The 20,173-nt window shown below is 36.7% G+C and overlaps 1 protein-coding gene across 3 annotated transcripts in view; it reads left to right on the forward strand.

The window, feature by feature from the left end:
* EVI5 (ecotropic viral integration site 5) overlaps positions 1-19,932 on the forward strand; it is a 200,943-nt gene extending 181,011 nt beyond the window's left edge. For all 3 annotated transcript variants that reach the window (XM_035018030.1, XM_035018029.1, XM_035018031.1), the window contains one exon: positions 15,603-19,932. In XM_035018030.1, coding sequence (XP_034873921.1) covers positions 15,603-15,914 — 312 coding nt within the window. In that variant the 3' untranslated portion in view covers positions 15,915-19,932. The remainder of the gene's footprint in view (positions 1-15,602) is intronic.
* Positions 19,933-20,173: the final 241 nt, after the last annotated feature.

Here is a 20,173-nt window from a genome sequence, read left to right on the forward strand (position 1 = left end):
TTTGCTGATGAAAATATGTGTTTCTGATGATGACAATTTCATTGAAGAACTAGAGTTGAATCCTCAAACATGACAAAAAAGATGGGTCTGGTAGAGGACGGTAAGGTGAGATAATGAAATCACTTAAAAAAGGAAAATTAAAAATAAAAAACAAAGTAAGAAAGGGAATTAGACCCTAGAGAGGATGAGATACCCAGGAAAGAAGCCTCTTAGGGGTATTGACTAGGGAAGGATAAGCCTCAAAAGAGTTAAGAGATTTTTAGGATGAAATCTGGGTAAACAGCCAATTTAGAGACTATAGAATCAATCAGAAATGAGGGATTTGAATCTGGTACTCAGAATTAAAGGGCCAAATAAATAACCTTAAGAGACAATGTTCCACTGGCCAAGGAACAAGACCAGTTAGAATTGTAAAGTCAGACTTGGATACAAAGCTGTGTCAGATGGGATATTTTTCTGATATTGTGCCAGATGCTATGCAAAGTACAGTGTAGTCTTACTCTCAAGGAATTTACAATCTGAAGGGGAAAAGTGGAACAGTTAATTTAACAAAGACTGTATGGTTGATACTGATAGTGAGTACTTAATAGTTCAGAAATGGGAGATAACACAGCACATAATTTTGTTTATTTTGATTAAGAGTTGTTGTACTGTCCTTGATGCTTAGGGACAAGCTAAACTGTGAGTTCCTTGATGGCAAAGATTGTGCCTTATTCAGCCTTATATTTCTTAGAGTCTTTCAAAAATCCTAACACAGTGCTATGAACTCATGGATTCAGTCAGTTCTCTTGGTATTCAAATTGTCCTGAATCTGACCAGTAGAAACTCTTTCAAGTATCTCTATCTTTTTTTCTCTCTCTCTTGCTCTTTTCTTTTCTTTTCTTTTCTTTTCTTTTCTTTTCTTTTCTCTTCTTTCTTCAACTAGTATCTATTTTTTCTACAACCCCATTAGTCTTTGAGCACTTCTGTGTTTTCTGGTACTAAGTGGCAAGGTTATTTTTGGTTTTTGGTTTTTGGGGTTTTTTTTAAGATTTTATTTATTTATTTGAGAGAGAGAGACACAAAGATAGCAATAGCACAAGCAAGCAGGAGCGGGGAGGAGAGGGAGAAGCAGGCTCCTTGCCGAGCAGGGAGCCCGATGCAGGGCTCGATCCCCCCCAGGACCCTGGGATCATGACCTGAGCCGAAGGCAGATGCTTAACCGACTGAGCCACCCAGGCGCCCCACTAAGTGGCAAGTTTTTAAATAGTACTTTACAGTAAACGAGAATAGCTAGATTTTCAAATGCATTGTAGTGAGACAATGTCTATTAGTACTAATCTATAAATTGCTTAATAAGTGGTTCCAACAATTAGATTGGAAATGGAAGTCATAAAAAACCACTTAAGGGAAACTGGATGTCAGATACCACTTAGGTTATGAGAAGTAAAGGCAGATGATAATAAGCGTTTCCTTTTTTCTTTTTTTTTAATATTGATTGATTTTAGGGAGATAGAGAGTGGGAGAGGGCAAATGAGGGGAGGGGCAGAGGAAGAGGAAGAGGGAAAATCCTTAAGCAGATTCCTCACTGAACGTGGAACCCGACTCAGGGCTTGATCCCAGGACCCTGAGATCATGACCTGAGCTGAAATCAAGAGTTGGCCACTTAACCAACTGAGCCACCTAAGTGCCCTAAGTGCCCCAATAATAAGCATTTCTTAAAGAAACTAGAACTAACTATAACACCTGTAGTGACAGGTTTTTTAGTTGCTTATAAAGCAGTTCTTAAATAGATTTCATTGACTAAGGATAGAAGAGACTTATTCCATTAGCATTCCCATGAAAACACCATCTAATAGCATATTCTTCTATCTTAGACATGAGAAAAATAAGATACAAATGCTTAAAACTATTTCAGGCGTACCTCGGTGGCTCAGTCAGTTAAGCCTCCGATTTTTCATTTCAGCTCAGGTCATGATCTCCGGGTTGTGAGATTGAACCCGGTATTGGGCTCAGCACTGGGCGTGGATCCTACTTAAGATTGTCTCTCTCCCCTGCAATGAATTACATGGTTAATAGTTGACTTAGACCACACACAAATAAACCATATAATTAAAAAAAAAACATTTCAGTAATATGTATAATACCAATAAGATTTTTTTTTTTTAAAGATTTTATTTATTTATTTGAGAGAGAATGAGAGACAGAGAGCACGAGAGGGAAGAGAGTCAGAGGGAGAAGCAGACCCCCCGCTGAGCAGGGAGCCCGATGCGGAACTCGATCCCGGGACTCCAGGATCATGACCTGAGCTGAAGGCAGTCGCTTAACCAACTGAGCCACCCAGGCGCCCCAATACCAGTAAGATTTTAACATGACTACAGAATTAGATGTACTTGTTAACATTTAAGTGAAACTAATAGGATATGCTTAAAGATTTCATTCAGCCTGATGTGAGCAACCAAATGAGCTACAGTTTTAAAGTCCAGTGAACTTACTCGTATACTCAGGTTTCAAGACTTGTGTATTCATTTTTAAATTTTTTCACTTATTCAAAAGCTGATTATCCTGATTATCCTGGGGCTCCTGGGTGGCTCAGTTGGTTAAGCGTCTAACTCTTGATCTCAGCTCAGGTCTTGATCTCAGGGTCATGAGTTCAAGCCCTCTGTTGGGCTCCAGCTGGATGGGAGCCAACTTAAAAAAAAAAAAACTAATTATCCCTACTCTTCATCTAACTCTTACTTTCTCCGTTCATTATCATGCCAGTATTTCTAAACACATCCATAAAAGGGAGAAGAGAGGAAAAATTATAGATATATGTGTAATTTATCAAATTCTTAATAACAGTTCCGGATTATTTTGTTTGTTTTTTTAATTTGATGTTTAGTTTTGTTTCTGAATTTTGTGTCTTTGTTCTCCAAAAAGAACTTACTACACATGGTTGAGAAACTATCAGTTTTGGAACATTGAGCTTAGAGTCAGGAGACCTGAATTCTAGGCCTAGTTCTACCACTGATTAACTGTGTGCCCTTAGGATGCCAATTTACTTCATATATTCATTCAGTCAGTGAGCATTTGGATATCATTTAGCTCCCAAGCATGCCTCAGGCCTTGTCTCATTTACTGCATCCTAAAGAAGTCATGCTAAATAATCTTTAAAGTGCTTTCCATCCCCATCCTGGGCTAGTTATCTAGAAGTCATTGTCCCAATTGTGAAGGAATTCAGACTGGTAGGGAGAACAGTCTGTATGGACAGTGCTGTGGTAGAACCACGTGGCACCGTGGCCTAGAAATGTGTCCAAAGTCTCTGGGCGTGGAGCTACCTAAACTATGTCGAAGGAGGAATAGAAGATAGCCAGGACATGCAAGACTGTTGAATCACAGATCTGTACCTCTGAAACAAATAATACATTATATGTTAAAAAAAAAAAAAAAGAAGAAGAAGAGGATAGCAGGAGGGGAAGAATGAAGGGGGGGGAATTGGAGGGGGAGACAAACCATGAGATGATGGACTCTTTGAAAAACAAACTGAGGGTTCTAGAGGGGAGGGGGGTGGGGGGTGGGAGGATGGGTTAGCCTGGTGATGGGTATTAAAGAGGGCACGTTCTGCATGGAGCACTGGGTGCTATACGCAAATAATGAATCATGGAACACTACATCAAAAACTAATGATGTACTGTATGGTGATTAACATAACATAATAATAATAAAAAAAAAGAAGATAGCCAGAAAAAGGAGAGTAGAAGAGTATTTAGGTAGAGAGGCCATCATATGCAAAGGTTTGGAGGCAAATAACGAGCTCAAGAGAGAGAGAAGGAGCAGCTATAAAAATAACAGGGAAATCAGTAGAGACGGACACTTCTGAAACCAGAGGCTTAGCCTGATCAGTTTGTCGTGTGTGGTTCTGAAAATAGCTTTCAGAGAGATTGATCTGATGGCTGAGGGTAAAGCTTTCTTAATCAAACGAGAGGAAATCCATAAAATAGAGTCTTCTTCCTTGATTATGCTTTGAATTATATTCTCTTTAAGACCTTGGCCCAAACAGTGCATTTGAGAGTGAGTTTGAATCTATTCAGTTTAATTTAGATATTCTCTTCCTATTATTCAAGCTACCCAATACTTCACACTTGTTTTTTAGTGTTATATATTCTTAAATCTAAAAGTCCAGTTTCTTCAGCTATGCCAAGATTTTGAAATATAGCCAATCATTTTTAAAACCTTGTTTTCTTTTGCAACAAGTAATTCAGTTTTAAAATGCTAGTTTTTAAAAGAAACAAAAACATTGTATTGACAGTTTTTCAAACTAGGAATGTTTGTAAATGTGTTCTACAAACTTAACTAAGTGTCAACTAAAGGAGAATTGATAAAAGATGAGCTAGCTCCCTCAGATTTACAAAAACTAAAAATTTTAAATTGTGGTTGGAAGTCTTTAGTGCAGTAAATCATGTGCCTTTCATGGACCCTATCTCACAGATGCAGTTGGACTTGAGATAATCAGATTTTCACTCCCCACGAACTGGACAGCTAAAATGTCATACCAATAATATGTGTCAAGACTTAGTGCTACTTTGCTGCCTGTCTGATTTAAGTTGTTGTGGTCAGTCTGAGGAACCTGTGATATGATAAGATAGCATTCATGAGGTCATGTGGTTTACAAGTGCCCAATCTTAACTAAGCAGCCTATGAGCACCCCAGAATGAGGAAGAGAGGGATACTAACCTTTTCTGTTTGAAAACTCATTTTGTGTTCAGTGACAAAATAGTGTAAGTCTGTGGCTATACATGTATATTATGTATTTTTAAAATTATTTTTCCATCAGGAGTTAATTTTAGTTTCTGGAAAAAACTGAATGTTACAAATGCATTCATCTTTTACTTAATACTTCTGTCTAAAGCAGAATATTTTTACTGCAAATATTTTCTGCCTATTAAAATGAAGCTGGAGAAGGTAGCCACCACTTCATTTTTTCTCTTGAGGAAAAAATTGGATGTTGAAGATTAAACATTGTTGGTGAATTTTTTTAAATCAGATTTTCTACATTTCCTAAATAGAAAATTATTTATTTTCAATGTGGCAAATCTCCATTGGAAACATACCCACAAAATGTATATATTTAAAATAGGTTTATTTGAGATATAATTCACATATAGTACAGTTCATCCATTTTAAGTGTACAATTCAGTAATTTTTAGTATATTCACAGAGTTGTGCAGCCATTATCACAATTTTAGAATGTTTTTATCACTCCAAAAACTAATACCACTCCCATTAGCAGTCATTCCTCATTTCCCCCATGCTCCCTTCCCCCAGCCCTAGGCAACCACTGATCTACTTTCTGGCTCTACAAATTTCCCGATTCTGGACATTTCATGTAAATGGAATTATACAATATATGGTCATCTGTGACTGGTTTCTTTATTAGCATAATGTTTTCGAGGTTCATTCATGTTGTAGCATGTATCAGTACTTCATTCCTTTTTATTACCTTGTAATATTGTATCAAATGGGTATACCACATTCTGTTTATCCATTTATTGGTTGATGGACATTTGGGTTGTTTTCACCTCTTGGCTCTTATAGATGATGCTGTTGTGAGCATTCAATGTACAAATTTCATTGTGACCATATGTTTTCATTTGTCTTGAATGTTACTAGTGGAATTGCTGGGTCATATTGTCACTCTGTTTAATCGTTTGAAGAACTGCCATACTGTTTTCCAAAGCAGCTGTACCATTTTACATTTCTACCAGCTGTGTATGAGGGTTCCAATTTCTCCACATGCTTGCCAATACTTGATATTATCTCTCCTTTTTGTTACAGCCATCCTAGTAACTATGAATGTCATCTCATTTTGGTTTTGATTTGTGTTTTCCTGGTCTGGTGGCTAATGATATTGGGCATCTTGTCATATGCTTATTAGCCATCTATATCTTCTTTAGAAAAATATTTACTCAGATCCTTTGCCCATTTTGTAATTGGGTTGTCTTTTTATAATTGAGTTGTAAGAGTTCTTTATATACTTTAGATATAAGTCCCTTATCAGATAAGTGATTAAAATTTGAATAAGAGAGACTGAGAAAACCTATGATCTTAGCTTAGAGAAGAATGATTCCTCTTAATGGTTCAATCCAGATAGAAAAGAAGTACTTTGTTTTGATGAGGATGTTTTACTAAACATTTGAATTTTTTCAGTGCTTCAGCTGAAGGTTAAATCAAATGAAATGTACTTTGATGTAGCTTTAAAAGTTCAGAGTGAAACAAGTGTGAAGTGATTTATTTCCTGTAATTGGTCATAAATTTACATAGAAGCTCATATATTCCTAACCTCATCACCATTGACATTATAGTACCTTCTAAATAATGTTAATGGTTTCAATTTTATCAAGATGTGTCAGCTGCCAGGAAGAGTACCAAGCAGTTTCATTTTGTTTGCCGTAGTATACTGGATAAATCTAAGTATACACTATAGAAAGACTAAGAGTTCTTTCTAAATGACTTAACTCTTCCCCCTCTCTCCTTCTCTGGTAACAAATGCACAATATAAATTTCTTCAGTGCCAGACTTTCCTTCCCACCTTTTTCACTTATTATTGTGGGTACATATATTTTCTTTGCTTTTAAAAGCATGAGTTTTAACTATTGCATTTTATACATTTAACACAGAATCTGTATGTTTTTTAAATTTTAAGTGCTTTATCTGGTTTTTAAAAATAATTTACTTGGCTTAAAGCCAGAACCACTTTCAACATTGTCTATTTTGTATTATTTCAAAAAAATTCTTGAGTTTTTCAACTTAATCTACTTTTAAGTACTCCCTAGGTCTGAATTTTTGCTCCTGTCTACGTAATACAATGATCAAAAAGTCATGACCTCCAATTGATTGCTTTTATTGGTTTCCTGTTCTGATTCACTGGAAATCTTTTGGTTTGGGTGCTTATGGCTAGTTAATCTTTGTCATGTGTCCAATTCATTTTTGAAAGAAGCTGATAATTGAGAATTAATCTAGCACATCATTTCCCTTTTACATTTTGAAAACTGAGAACACTATTAAACTATTATGTAAGGATTTCAACAAAATTACCGATTATGCTTTGGAGAAAGAAAGCAAAGCCTCTAGAACTTAGAAATACAAATCTTTGTGATTATTGAACTTTATGTCCATCTTCTCATATAAAATTTTATATCTTATACATCACTTACAGAAATGTTACATTTAGCATTAACAAGGATAGTTCAGTGTTTTACAAAGATTGATTATATAAACCCAAATGTACAAATAGGAGCTTTTATAATCTGATATGACTCAGTCTTGGAAACTTAACTGCATCTGTTTTGCAGTTCGCTTGGTATCACATGACTCACTTAAATGGTTTAAACCCTGTCTGGTAGTGATCAAAGTTCATTTGGTTAGGGGTTTTTTTGGTGTGTGGATGACTTTTTTCCACTTTGTTGTGGACTGATTGTCTTTCAGAATATTCAGTGCAGCCCTTCTTATTCTTTTGAATCTCAGAAAGTGGTAGTTGTCTGTACAATTCAGCCTCCAGTCACACACGGGGGAAATTTTCTTAACTTGAAATAACTTGAAATAAATAATATGCATGGAAGCACTTTTAACTGTAAAACCTCATATAAATATGAGTTTATTATTAATTTTATTACCCCTACACATTAAAATTGAGGAAGAATAATCTGTTGTGTCTCTTTAAAATCAACTGCAAAAATCAACCCAAACCTTTTCAAGTTACCAGTGTTCTAAAATTACTAGAAGAAAGCAGACACATAGAGAACATGTGTACTCTATCCACATGGACACTAGCCCAGGTGATCAAATTTCTCAGCACAGATTTCTCTATTATTTATTAGGAAGTTATATTTAAAGGCTACAAATCTTTAAAGCTATAACATTTCTCTGTTTTACAAAAGAAACTTCTATCTTAACCTCTAGAGGTTTAGCTAATGAAGTAGACTAATGAGAAATTTTTTAAATACTTGTGTATCTTTAATGATTATGAAGTCCTTTGGGCCTTCAGAATATTCATTCCTGCAGGGTTTTCTCCCTGCTTTCAAATTTTACTGATAATCTTTATGTGAAATAGCTGTAATAAGTTTTAATACTAGTTTTTAGTGTTTGAATTTTTACTATCATGCAGTTAGAAACTCTGCTATTTCCTGTCAAAACCTACGTTCATCAGACTATGAACATGACAGTTTCCTGTTTTCTTATTAGCTATACTGCCTCTTGTGCTATATTCTTCATAAGTTGTATAATATCTTAACACTTTCTTTTTCTAATTACTAAATACTTTCTTTGGGTCAGTATTGTTGAATACATGCAGAGAAATCTTAAAATCCAATCTCTTTGAAGCTAGTGAGAGGTTAAGATTTTGTTAGCTTTTTAAGCTGTAATGAGTATGTCAGCATATCTTAAGTATTATTTAAACAAATTCTGTGTTTTTATTTCTTTACTGTGTCTCTTCATGCCTAACATGATGAAGCAGTCCATATCAGGTAAGAAACAGTGCATTTATTGGGGTCTCATATATTAGCACTCCCCTCTGTCTTCTTCTTCTTCTTCTTCTTCAAAAAGGGTGAGATGAATAATTAGTACCGGAGGGCTTTCTCGAGAATCCTGTTATCTTTTCAGTGTAGTTCATCCATATTTCTTATGTGCCCACTCTTGTCAAGTCAGAGTACTGAGTTCTAGGATACAAAAAGGATTAAGAAACAGTCCGCCTCTGGAGAGGCTGACAGAAGTGGTAGTGTGTGTGTACAGCAGCCGTCCAGACAGTGCTGATTTTAAGTATTCATTATAACTTGGAAAAAACTTACCCATAAATAATACACTCAAATATATGTATGTGTCAATCAATACAGTATTAAAGTTTATGAAAATATTTATGCCTATTGGTGTATTAAATATGCTATAAAATTATTAAAATGCTAATATTTTAACTACTAATATCAAAATAATACCAGAAAACAAAAAAGAAATACCTTTAAAATGTAAAGGAAGCAGTTTTTATTTTTTTGGTTTTTGTCATTGGATTATTTGGGGTTTTGTTATGGTGAGTGTAACTGCTTATCAAATGGTCAGCTACAAATGAACTTGGAAATGTTTTTGAGAGATTTTATTGATGACCTTATTTTTTTAATGTGCATGGTTTTTATTATGGAAATTTTCAAATGTTCACAAATGCAAGGAGAGTAAGTTTAATGAACTTTGTGTTATCTATTACTGAACTCCAAATTTTTCTCCTTTTTTTTCTTGTTTTTAAATTATTTTTTTAAACTATTTAAATGGAATCATACAGAATATACTCTTTAATATCAGGCTGCTTATGGGCGCCTGGGTGGCACAGTTGGTTAAGCAACCGGCTCTTGGCTTTGGCTGGGTCCTGATCTTGGGGTCTTGAGAGGGAGCCCTGCATCAGGCTCAGCACAGAGGCTGAGTTTCTCTCTCCCTCTTTCCTCCCCATCCTATGAAATAAATAAATAAATCTTTAAGAAAATCAAGGGCTGTAAAGCTAGAACTGTACTCCTAAAGTTAGACATGTTATCCTTTAAAAGGTATAGTCTGTCACCTGAATATGAAGCTGATCCTCAGAATAAAGTTTGAATTTGAAGGTTGACATTTGATAGGAGGAGGAGGAGAGAAGGCTCTGACTCTGTTTTATAAACACACATGTTCTCTCACTTTGTTATAAACTGAGATGTTGAGATGTCTAAAACTGGATGGTGTTCCTCAGTGATGAATCCTCTGAAACACTTACCCCATGGGAACTAGATTTGAAACTAGATGGTGAAGGTGTCATATCTTAAAATATTTATTAGCCTTCTAGTTCTTTGTATTTTCATTTATTCCCCCCAAGTTAGTTGTGTGTCCACATTAGGCCATTGTATTTTTAAAATATGACAGTGATAATGGCAGGGATAAATTAACAAGAACATCTTAAGTTCAAATTTATTTACCCTTACCAAATTTTCTTAACATGATCCTGATATAGTAAATCCCTAAATATGACCCATTTAGAGCAGTGTCTCTCAGAATGTGATCTATGGATCATCCTATTCAGAACTACCTGGAGGGACGCCTGGGTGGCTCAGTTGGTTAAGCCTCTCCCTTCAGCTCAGGTCATGATCCCAGGGTCCTGGGATCAAGCCCCTCATTGGAGTCCTTGCTCAGTGGGGAGCCTGCTTCTCCCTCTCCCTCTGTAGCTCCCCCTGCTTATGCTTTTGCTCTGTCAAATGAATGAATAAAATCTTTAAAAAAAAAAAAAAAAAAGAACTACCTGGAGTACTTGTTTAAAATACAGATTCCTGAGTCCTGCCTGCTGAATCCAGGTGTCTGAGAGGAGGGCCCAAAAATCTATATATTTTTAAAATAAATCTCAGGTGGTTCTTATATATAACACAGTTTATTAATTGTTGATCTGGAGAATTAGGAAGTCAAAGGGTGCTGTTAAACATCATCAACATTCTCCCAAAAGTAAGGACTCCAGAATTAGATTATGTGTTATATTTTTCTAAGACCTCTTCTAGTACAATAGGCTAACATTATTTAAAAACTGTATTTCTTTTTTAAAGATTTTTTTTTTTTTTATTCATGAGAGACAGAGCGAGAGAGAAAGGCAGAGGGAGAAGCAGGCTCCCAAGGAGCAGGGAGCCCGATGCGGGACTCAATCCCAGGACCCTGAGATCATGACCTGAGCCGAAGGCAGACGCATAACCATCTGAGCCACCCAGGCGCCCTAAAAACTGCATTTCAAGAGAGAGAGAAACCAAGAAATAGACTCTTAAACTATAGAGAACAAACTGATGGTTAACAGAGGGAGGTGAGCAGGAGGATGGGTGAAATAGGTGATGGGGATTAAAAAGGGCACTTGTGATGAGCATTGGATGATGTATGGAAGTGTTGAATCACTATATTGTACACCTGCAACTAATATAATACTATATGTTAACTATACTGGGATAAAAAGAAAACAAAAGAAACTCTCAACCATCCCAGCAGTAATCAAAGAAACCAAGTGACAATAATAGTGCATATTATAATGAAGAAAAATATGTAATGGTCATGCTGGCCAAGGCTGGATATAATAGGCATGCTCAAATATTCCTGGTGGCAGAATAAAAGCTATTGAAAATAAATGTGATCGTATTTATTAAGAGAAAAAAACATAAAAATCCTTTTTCATTTGCTTCCAAATAGCTAGGTGATGACAACACAGGAATCCACTAAATTATCCCCTGTAATTACAGTTTTTTAAATGTATGTTGGAAATTTTTTCTCAGAATTTTGAAGGCCTTGCTCTACTCTCTTTAGAGTTGAGAAGTCTAATATCATTGTGATTCTTTTTTTTTTTTTAAGATTTTATTTATTTATTTGAGATAGAGCCAGAGAGCACACAAGCAGGGCAGAGGGGCAGAGGGAGAGGGAGAAGCAGGCCCCCTGCTGAGCAGGGAGCCAGGACCCTGAGATCATGACCTGAGCCGAAGGCAGAGGCTTAATGGACTGAGCCATCCAGGTACCCCTATCGTGATTCTTAATCTTTTATATACAACATGTTTTTGTTTTTGGCTGGATGCTTTATCTTTTCTTATTCCCAGTGTCCTGAAATTTCACTGTGAGGTACCATCGTATAAGTCTACTTTTATCCATCATGATGGATACTTGATAGGCTTTTTCAGTCTCAAAGCTCATGTCTTTCAGGTCAGAGAAATTTATGTCTGAAACCTCTTTTAGAGCATTCTGGTTTTTTTGTTTTTGTTTTTGTTTTTTTTACACATGGATGCAGTTTCTTCAGAGGAAATAAATGATTTTTAAAGATTCTTTTCACCAATAGTCTGTTTCCTCCTAGTTGCCTTTTTTTTTTTTTTCCTAGCATCTCTTAGGTGCTTTTTTCAAATATTTGACTCCCTGCTCAAACTTTAGGCGTGGAGAACTTAAAGAGCTGGCAGGAAGTTCTGAATGCCTGGATAGGGTTTGTTGACTATGATCTAGCTGAGACACTTCTTTGGGGGAAATCCCAAGATTCACCAGAGAAGAGTCCCTTTGCTTAAAATTCCAAAGAATCCTGGTCCCTCTGTTTTCTTGGTGAATCTCAAAAGTACTTCCATTCACATTCAGTGACTTTAAAACCTGTGTCTAATTTCACCTAGAAAAATAATACTTTTTAAATCTTTTTCATGATATGAGTGTGTTACTGGCATTTCACAAAGTTTAGTTGTTTTGTTGTTGCTTCATAAAGATGTCCCAACAGTCTTTCACCAAAAATTAGAAAAGACAGGGGGCTGCAGAAGGGTATGCTAAAGTATATATATGTACTTCTCAAGAAAGAGAGTCAGTAGCTTTTGTCAGATTCCTGATCCTATGATTGATTCAAAGGAGATACCAAACAAAGCCAACCAAACAGACAAAACATTGCCTAAGTAGTGGTCCTTACCCTGGGATGTGCATCAAAATTATTCAGGTCTTTTGAACATATACATTCCTGGGTCCTACCCTATACCAGGAGAAAGTTTCAGGAAAACGCATTTAAACAGGCTGCCCCTTGTTTCACCCACCAGGTAGTGGATTTGGCTGCGAACAGGTTGGTTGTACTACTGAAAGATTGCATCCATTTCTGTATACCAGACACACACAGGCAGTTGTTCTTTGTTCAGAAGCACTTTTATTGTGAATAAGAATTACCATTTCAGGTAAATCAACTCCTTTCTGACTCAGCCTCATTTGATTTGAACAGAATATCTACCACAGTGATTTCTCAAACCGAGCTATCACAATCTCCTGAGATGCTTGTAAGATTGTTTCACTCTCAGGGCGCCTGGCTGGCTCAGGCAGTGCAGCCTGTGACTCTTGATCTCAGGGTTGTGAGTTCGAGCCCCACGCTGAGTGTGGAGATTATTTAAACAAATAATAAACTTTAAAAAAAAAAATGTTTTACTCTCCGGATTTTGATTCCTTAGATCTGGGTATGGATTCTGCATTTTTAATAATCGTCTTTGGTTATCCTGATGGAGATGGTCAGTGGACCATATTTTGAGATATGCTAATCTAAGTGTGCTACCAGTAATAACATCTGTGGAAGCAGGTATGTAGGGTTGAGAAAACTGTCAAGTCTAAAAGTCTAGTAATAGGATCAGCAGTACAGCTCTTAGATCCAGACACCCAAGACTGCACGTTAGAGGGCCCAGCTCTGGCCTTCCTCTAGCCAAACCCCTCTTCACAGCACATCCTCACCTGAAGTTCAGCCCCTTCTAGGGCACATTACAGGTACTTAGTACCCTGGAGTTCCTGTGCAATTGTCCTCCTTCCTCTCAGAACCAGTGAGCACACTCCTGGGTCTGAGAGATAATGAAGGGATAGCTTCAGTTTTACCAGAGAATCCCTTGCCTTCACCTTTTTCTTCTCCAAAATTCCTTTATGCTATTGCTATTCTTTATTAGCAGTTCTCAAATAAAGAAGCTTTAGTTGCATCCCCTTTGACGTTGAGGAAATGACCCCTCCACCTAGAGTGAGTTTTATGTAATATTTTGAGGTGACTTATTACATCTGATGAGAGGCTGCAGTTTTTTAGTTGCAATAAAATCTGTTAGAGCTACAGCTTTCCAAACAATTGGGAAGTTGTGGTTCCCCTGCCGTACTCCTTTGGTAACAGCCAGGGAAAAGGAAGACACGTGTTCCAGATTATTTCTTCAAAAGGGTCTGGGAAGAAAAGAAAGGAGGAGATTAACTGACTTAATCTAACACTTGGAGCTCCGAATTGTGTATTGCAACGTGGTGATAGGATGTTGCATCAGCACGTGACAGTTGTAGTAAGGCAGTGGGTATGACAGCTATCGAGAGGTCCTTGTGGCGCTCTGTGCCCTTTCCCTAAAACTTCAACTCCGAGGTTAGATCCTTTCTGCCCTGCCAAGGGAGACGGTGTTACTTAAAGTACCTCGTACCTCACTGTAATTTTATTCTCTTGGCCCAGGGCATAGGGATTTCTTTAGGGTTGAAGGTCTGAGGCAGACATCACTGTCCGGAGTCTCAGCATCCTTCTTGTTTCCCGTTGTTCACAGCCCAGCAGGGAAGTGCTGATGTTTCTTCACTTCTTCCCGGAAGTCTGTCAGGAGAGCTGGCAGGTGTATGGCAAGGCTGTAGTGTCTTTACTCTCAGAACCGTTAGTTTTGAAAGTATATGTAATATTTCCTGAATATTTCACACAGGCTTTATCTTAAGATTTGAAAGATAGTGAGTGACCAGGAATTTGTCCCTGAGAAACAAAGTTGAAGGTTAATAGTAATGAGAAGGGTAGGAGGCATGGGACCTATTTCAGCCAAATTCTTGCAAGTCAAGGGAGATTTTGGTAATTAGTTTTTTTCAATTATTGTTTTGGTTGTTTTGTTTTTAGCTCTTCTGCTCTATTGTAGGAGAAAATTCATGGTGTGTGGGAGAAATTAAACAAGTGACCTTATCAAAATTAAATTTCCTATTTAAAACCTAAGCTCTTGAGGACGACAGGGCTGACGTCTCAATTATATGGTGGTAGAAGTGGTAATATCCATGGCGGCAGGTTTGGGAGTTTAAGGTAACTTAGGCAAAGAAATAGGAGATGATAGAAAGAAGTCACCTTTAATCCTGAAAAAGCTGGTTTTGGAGAATGTGGTTTAGATTGGTGACAACAATGGATTTTTCATTGCTGAGCTCTAGAATTAGTCAGACTTGCCCACCCAGTAACAGGTAGCATGTGATGTCCACATGAAGGTCTGGCCATGTGAAGCTCCTGGGATAGCCAGAATCTGGTTCTGAAAGGTGGAAAGAGAAGAGAAATAGCTGAGCAATACATGCCATTTCTCTCCCCTATTCCCTCACGAGAGAAGTTGCTCGTTCTCCCTGGGGAGGAGTAGGGGAGGGAAGGCAAAATTATATACTACTCATTCCTCCCATGCAGAGAGAAATCTCATTAGTAGGAAGACGCATTCCTGCCCAGAGTAACTGATAGTGGTTTGGTGGTCTTTGGAATATTATAATAGGATGGAGATTCATAGCAAGTTTTCAGTGTTTGTAACTGATTTTCATTATTATGGGGACATGCTCTTGAGGCAATGTGTGTGATAGTTCAGAGTATGGTCTTAAAGTCCACATCTTCTAGATATGCATGCTGAAATATTTACGTAAAACTGATAGAATGTCTGGGATTCACCTCAAAGTAATCCAGGGACAGGAGAGGTATAGTGTAACAGGATTGTCCATGATGTTAGTTGTTGAAATTAGGTGATGGGTGCATGGAGTTCATTATATTATCTGTAATATAATGAAGGTTCAATTTGAATCTAAATTTTGCTATTAGCTATGTGTCCACAGCAAGTATCTCTACCTGAGTTTCCATTTCCTAATTTCTAATGAGGATGATAAAATCTACCACACAGGACTCTTGTGATAATTCAATTAAAATAACAAGTTACGTGCCTATTACATAACACATAGGAGGCACATAAAAATTGATAGTTACTATTTTATCTACAAATGGCAAAAAAAAAAAAAAAGACAAGGTATCTTCTTTCTTAAACATGAAACATTTGCTTTCTTGGTGTATGTGTTTCCCCTAGTTGAGTATATTAACTTGGATTTTGTTTTGACAGCTCAGGTGCCTAAAAGGCCAGAGGGTCTTCTCAGGCCAGCCTCCTTTTGATGGAATCCACATTGTCAACCATTTAATAGGAGATGATGAATCATTCCATTCCTCTGATGAAGATTTTATGGATAATTCCTTACGGGAAAGTGGTGTTGGTTTTCCTTTGCACAGAAAATCTGGCCCGATGTCTTTGGACCCCACTGTGGCAGATGGTAGTGAAAGCGAAACAGAAGACAGTGTGTTGGAGACAAGAGACAGCAACCAAATGGCTCGAAAGGAGCAGCCCCCAAGAAGAGAGTCGTACTCAACCACTGTCTGACCATCACTGTGACCTAGACTGTGGGGTTTTTTAAGGGATCAGTTATCATATGATTAAGGGTTTTTGGAACATACCTGTTTCATATGTACATACGTATATACATATACATATATATATATATTTTACAGTCTTATCTGCCTTTTTATCTTTGCCAAATCTTCACCACTGACTTACCATTGCCATAAAGTAGACTGGAATATGGTTAATGGGAAAAATAAGGTTCTAACAGTATTACTGAATATTAATGTTTCTTGTTTAGAAAATGCAGTTTATATGTGGGAAGCATTTTGGAGTTCAGGACTATGGAAAATTGAATTTTCTTCAGACAAAACTGCTCTAGTGCAATATTTCATGCTCATTCAACAAATTGCATATTTATTAGTTTGTTTTCAGGGCAGCTGTCTACAAACATTTGACCAAGATATACATCTAATTTATCTTGTGTTTTTGTGTTGGGGGAGTGTTTCTGGGTTCTTTGTTTTTTGTTTTTTGTTTTTCAGTTAAAATTACTGCTTTAGTAGTGGGCCACTGAAAGCTCCCAAATACAATGCCTTTTTTTCCCCATATAATTTTACAAACACAAATGAATGGTCATCTGTCTTGAGAGTTTTAAGTTTTGTTTTAATTTTTTTGTGCATATGATGCTTCCATGTGTTGCCTACTGGTCAGAGTAGTAGGTTAACTACAGATAAATGGGGTTTTTGTACATATTTATAAATTTACATCACCCACATTGAAAATCATTTTATATGGAGAATGTACATGTTGCCAAATGACTGCCTTCAGCATTCTAACAGGACTTCTGTAAATACTAGGTTAAAAGAAAATTGAAAATAAAACCAAACACTAATATTTTAATAGCTTTAGTATTTTGCTTAGCATTCAACACTAGCAGATTCATAAGTGAACTAATGCTTGTTCAAAAACACTACTGGTGACATATTTTGCTTCATGTGTATATAACAATAAATTTTTCATGATTAAAGAGGTTATAGCACATATTACTAAGTGCTAATATCTACTTAATATAATTTAAGCAATGGACTGAGGTCCAAGATACACAAAAATTGTATCTGCAAATAATCTATGAACGTTATCTTCAGATTCTCTAGTTAATCCATAGATAAAGCCATAAGAATTCTTTCCTACCAATTCTTCCTTTTTATCATCTAGACTTTTTTCCCTGGAAACCTGAATGCCTGTCTTTGATAAATTGGTGGAAGCACCAAATTACACTTAGAGTACGTAAAGATAACAAGAGTGTGTTGACTGGATGCTTTCCACTTCCATTTTCATCAGCAGCCTGTGGACAACAATAGCCTTCAAGGATAAGAGGAAAGTAGAATTCAGTATATATGAAGGTACACTTTTGTACAACATGGTGCCTGCAGAAAAAGAACTTTACATGACAGAATGGAGTAGAAGAGACAAAATCGTTTTGTGTCTAAAGCCAGAAGTTAAACTTTATGGTACATGATAAACTAGGCTTTTCTAGCAAGCCCTTTGTCGCTATTTGCTTGAGAAACAAGATTGAAAATAGGCCTGTTGTGTCCATATCACCAGGTTAAATTTTAGTGGTTAAGTAATTTACCTGTGGTTACAATTTAGTAAGTAGCAGAGCCAAAGTTTTAATCAAGATCTCTCTGACACCAAGCTGAAAAGGTTCAGCTAATGAATTTCTCAATTCTCTGCTTTTCTGACAATTAATGTGATTTAAGTGTGTTTCCTGAATATATATAGATTTGTATCTGGGTATAGATGTATCAACACTCAAACTCTGCACAGCTCTACTTGAATCGTCTATTAGAATCGTCTGGTGCTTTTAGGATTCTCTTTTGGGGTTCATTACTATCAGCCTAGAAGCTCTTGATGCCCAGGTAAAATAAGATGAGTCATGGCCACATGATTGGTTTCACCCCCACAATAAGAAATCTATTGATCTAGACCAAGGGTCAGCAACTACAGGCCGTAAGGCTCTTCCAGCCAGGTTCCTGTTTTTACATGACCCACAGCTAAGAGTGGTTTTTAATTTTTAAATAGTTGGGGGAAAAAATCAAAAGAATAATATTTTGTGTCACATGAAAATCCTCTGAAATTCAGTATTGATAAAACTATGGTATTGGAGCTTACCCATGCTTATCCACTTACATATTGTCTGCAGCTGCTTTCGTGTACCAGGGCAGAGTAGAGACAACGGAGACTGTAGTGCACAAACAGCCCAGAATATCTACCGTTTGGCACTTTAGAGAAAAAGTTTGCAGACCCTCTAAAATGTAGGCTTGCGTCTTAAGTTTGTCTCAGGAGATCAGACGATTTGCTTTTGCTGTTGAACTAATGGTTTGGAAGACTAAAATTTCCTAGTGGATCTTAAACTCACAGCTATTCAAAGTGGAAAATATTCCCGCTGTTTGATGCCAAAGACAAATTTGGAAGGATATCTCTCCCTTTGGAAATGGAGACAGAAAGGGAAGAATTCCAGAATCCCAGACCCAGCGTCTGTCCGCCTTGGCACTATTGGCATTTGTGGCTCTTTCAAACAGGCATGTTGACCTTTAAGGTATGCTTCAATGAGCCGATGTTATAATCTGACTTTAAAATAAGAACATCTTTCGAGAACCATGTTTGAATTCTGAATCTGAAAGATATTCTTAGAGAATTTCCTAAGTACTGTTTTCTGGTTAGGAATTGGGTGTTAAAAGAATCATGGTAAGTAAACCTTAATCCATTGATATTCTTGTAATTTGGACAATGGAAAAACTAGAAACAACAATCGTCTCATTCAAGAACTTTGATTCAAATACTCCTTAGAAGGGTTTAGAATCTTCCTGGTTTTTAGGATGCAACCAGGATGCTATGCCCTTCAAATTAAGACTTTCGAGGTATTGGAGAATGTTCTCTTGATAGATTTTATTTAATCCCTGACACAATTACTTTGTGTCATTTAAATGTTACTCAGTTTAACACTTAGAGCTGGACAATATTCAGGGAGGAATTAAGTGAATAAAATAAACACACACACACACACACACACTCTCTCTCTCTCTCTCTCTCTCTCTCTCTCTCTCTCTCTCTCTCAGGATAGTTACCTTCCTGGTGTTATTGCCATCTAGGTTGAAACGCTACAAGTAGAAGCTACAGGTGATCTGAATAAAATGGAAATCGCACTGAGGTGATGAAACAGAACTTTTAGATCAAACCAATATTTCAACAGCCTTTTAAGAATCAAAGGTAAATTTTTTTCTTCCTGAAAAAAGCAGTCAAAGATATATGTTACACAATTTCTACCCTTTCTATTGATAGATATTAGGTACTCAATGTTTGATGACTAATTGAGACGACAAGTCTCAACTGGCAAGCTAGTTTGGAAGAAAAAAAAAAAAACAGCTCTGAGCATGATGCAGCTTGTTACTCTCCAGATAGTGCCTTTGAAAACAAGGTCTAGACCTTTTTAAGTATTTTATTTCTAACATCATAAGAAATGAATTGGTTCCATATTCTTCTTTATCTTTTTACATAATACACTATCATTTTCAGATTTAAAGTAAAATAAATATATGAATTGTGTTTCGGTGAAGCCCTTTCATGGCCAGCTTAATGATTGTGTAGTACCAGACGTCAACTGCTAGTGTTTTATGAAATCAAGGATTTACTTTATTGAAACAGTGTGCTTTAGCCTGAAAGTTACTGCTGCTCCATCATTAACAAAACAGTAAGTTTTTTAAAATGAATTAATTTTAATTTAATTCATTCTCCTGAAATTAAAATTCCTGGTTAAAAGTGGAGTGAATGCTATTTATAATCCAACTTTTTACATCACATCCATTGATCTACCTATCCTCTCTTTTCACTCCAAAGAAAAGATAATAGAATAATACATTAGATATACTATAGAGATGCAAAATTATAATGTTTTTCATTTTACTGTTGGAATTTCTTATTGTAACATTGTATGATAACCTGAAATGTCTACTTGTGCCTTTGCTTTAAACAATTATTAAAGTTTTTCATTTTATAAGAATTTCTGTTTCCTTAAACTATTCACCTTAAAAGGGGAGAGGCATCAATACACTATTAACAATACTTGGCTTGGGGCACCTGGGTGGCTCAGTCGTTAAGCGTGCATTTGGCTCAGGTCATGATCCCAGGGTCCTGGGATCGAGTCCCGCATCAGGCTCCCTGCTCCGCGGGAAGCCCGCTTCTCCCTCTTCCTCTCCCACTCCCCCTGCTTGTGTTCCCTCTCTCGCTGTGTCTCTCTGTCA

The sequence above is a fragment of the Mirounga leonina genome, unplaced genomic scaffold (assembly GCF_011800145.1).
Source record: "Mirounga leonina isolate KUSES-001 unplaced genomic scaffold, KU_Mleo_1.0 Mir_173, whole genome shotgun sequence".
NCBI lineage: Eukaryota > Metazoa > Chordata > Mammalia > Carnivora > Phocidae > Mirounga > Mirounga leonina.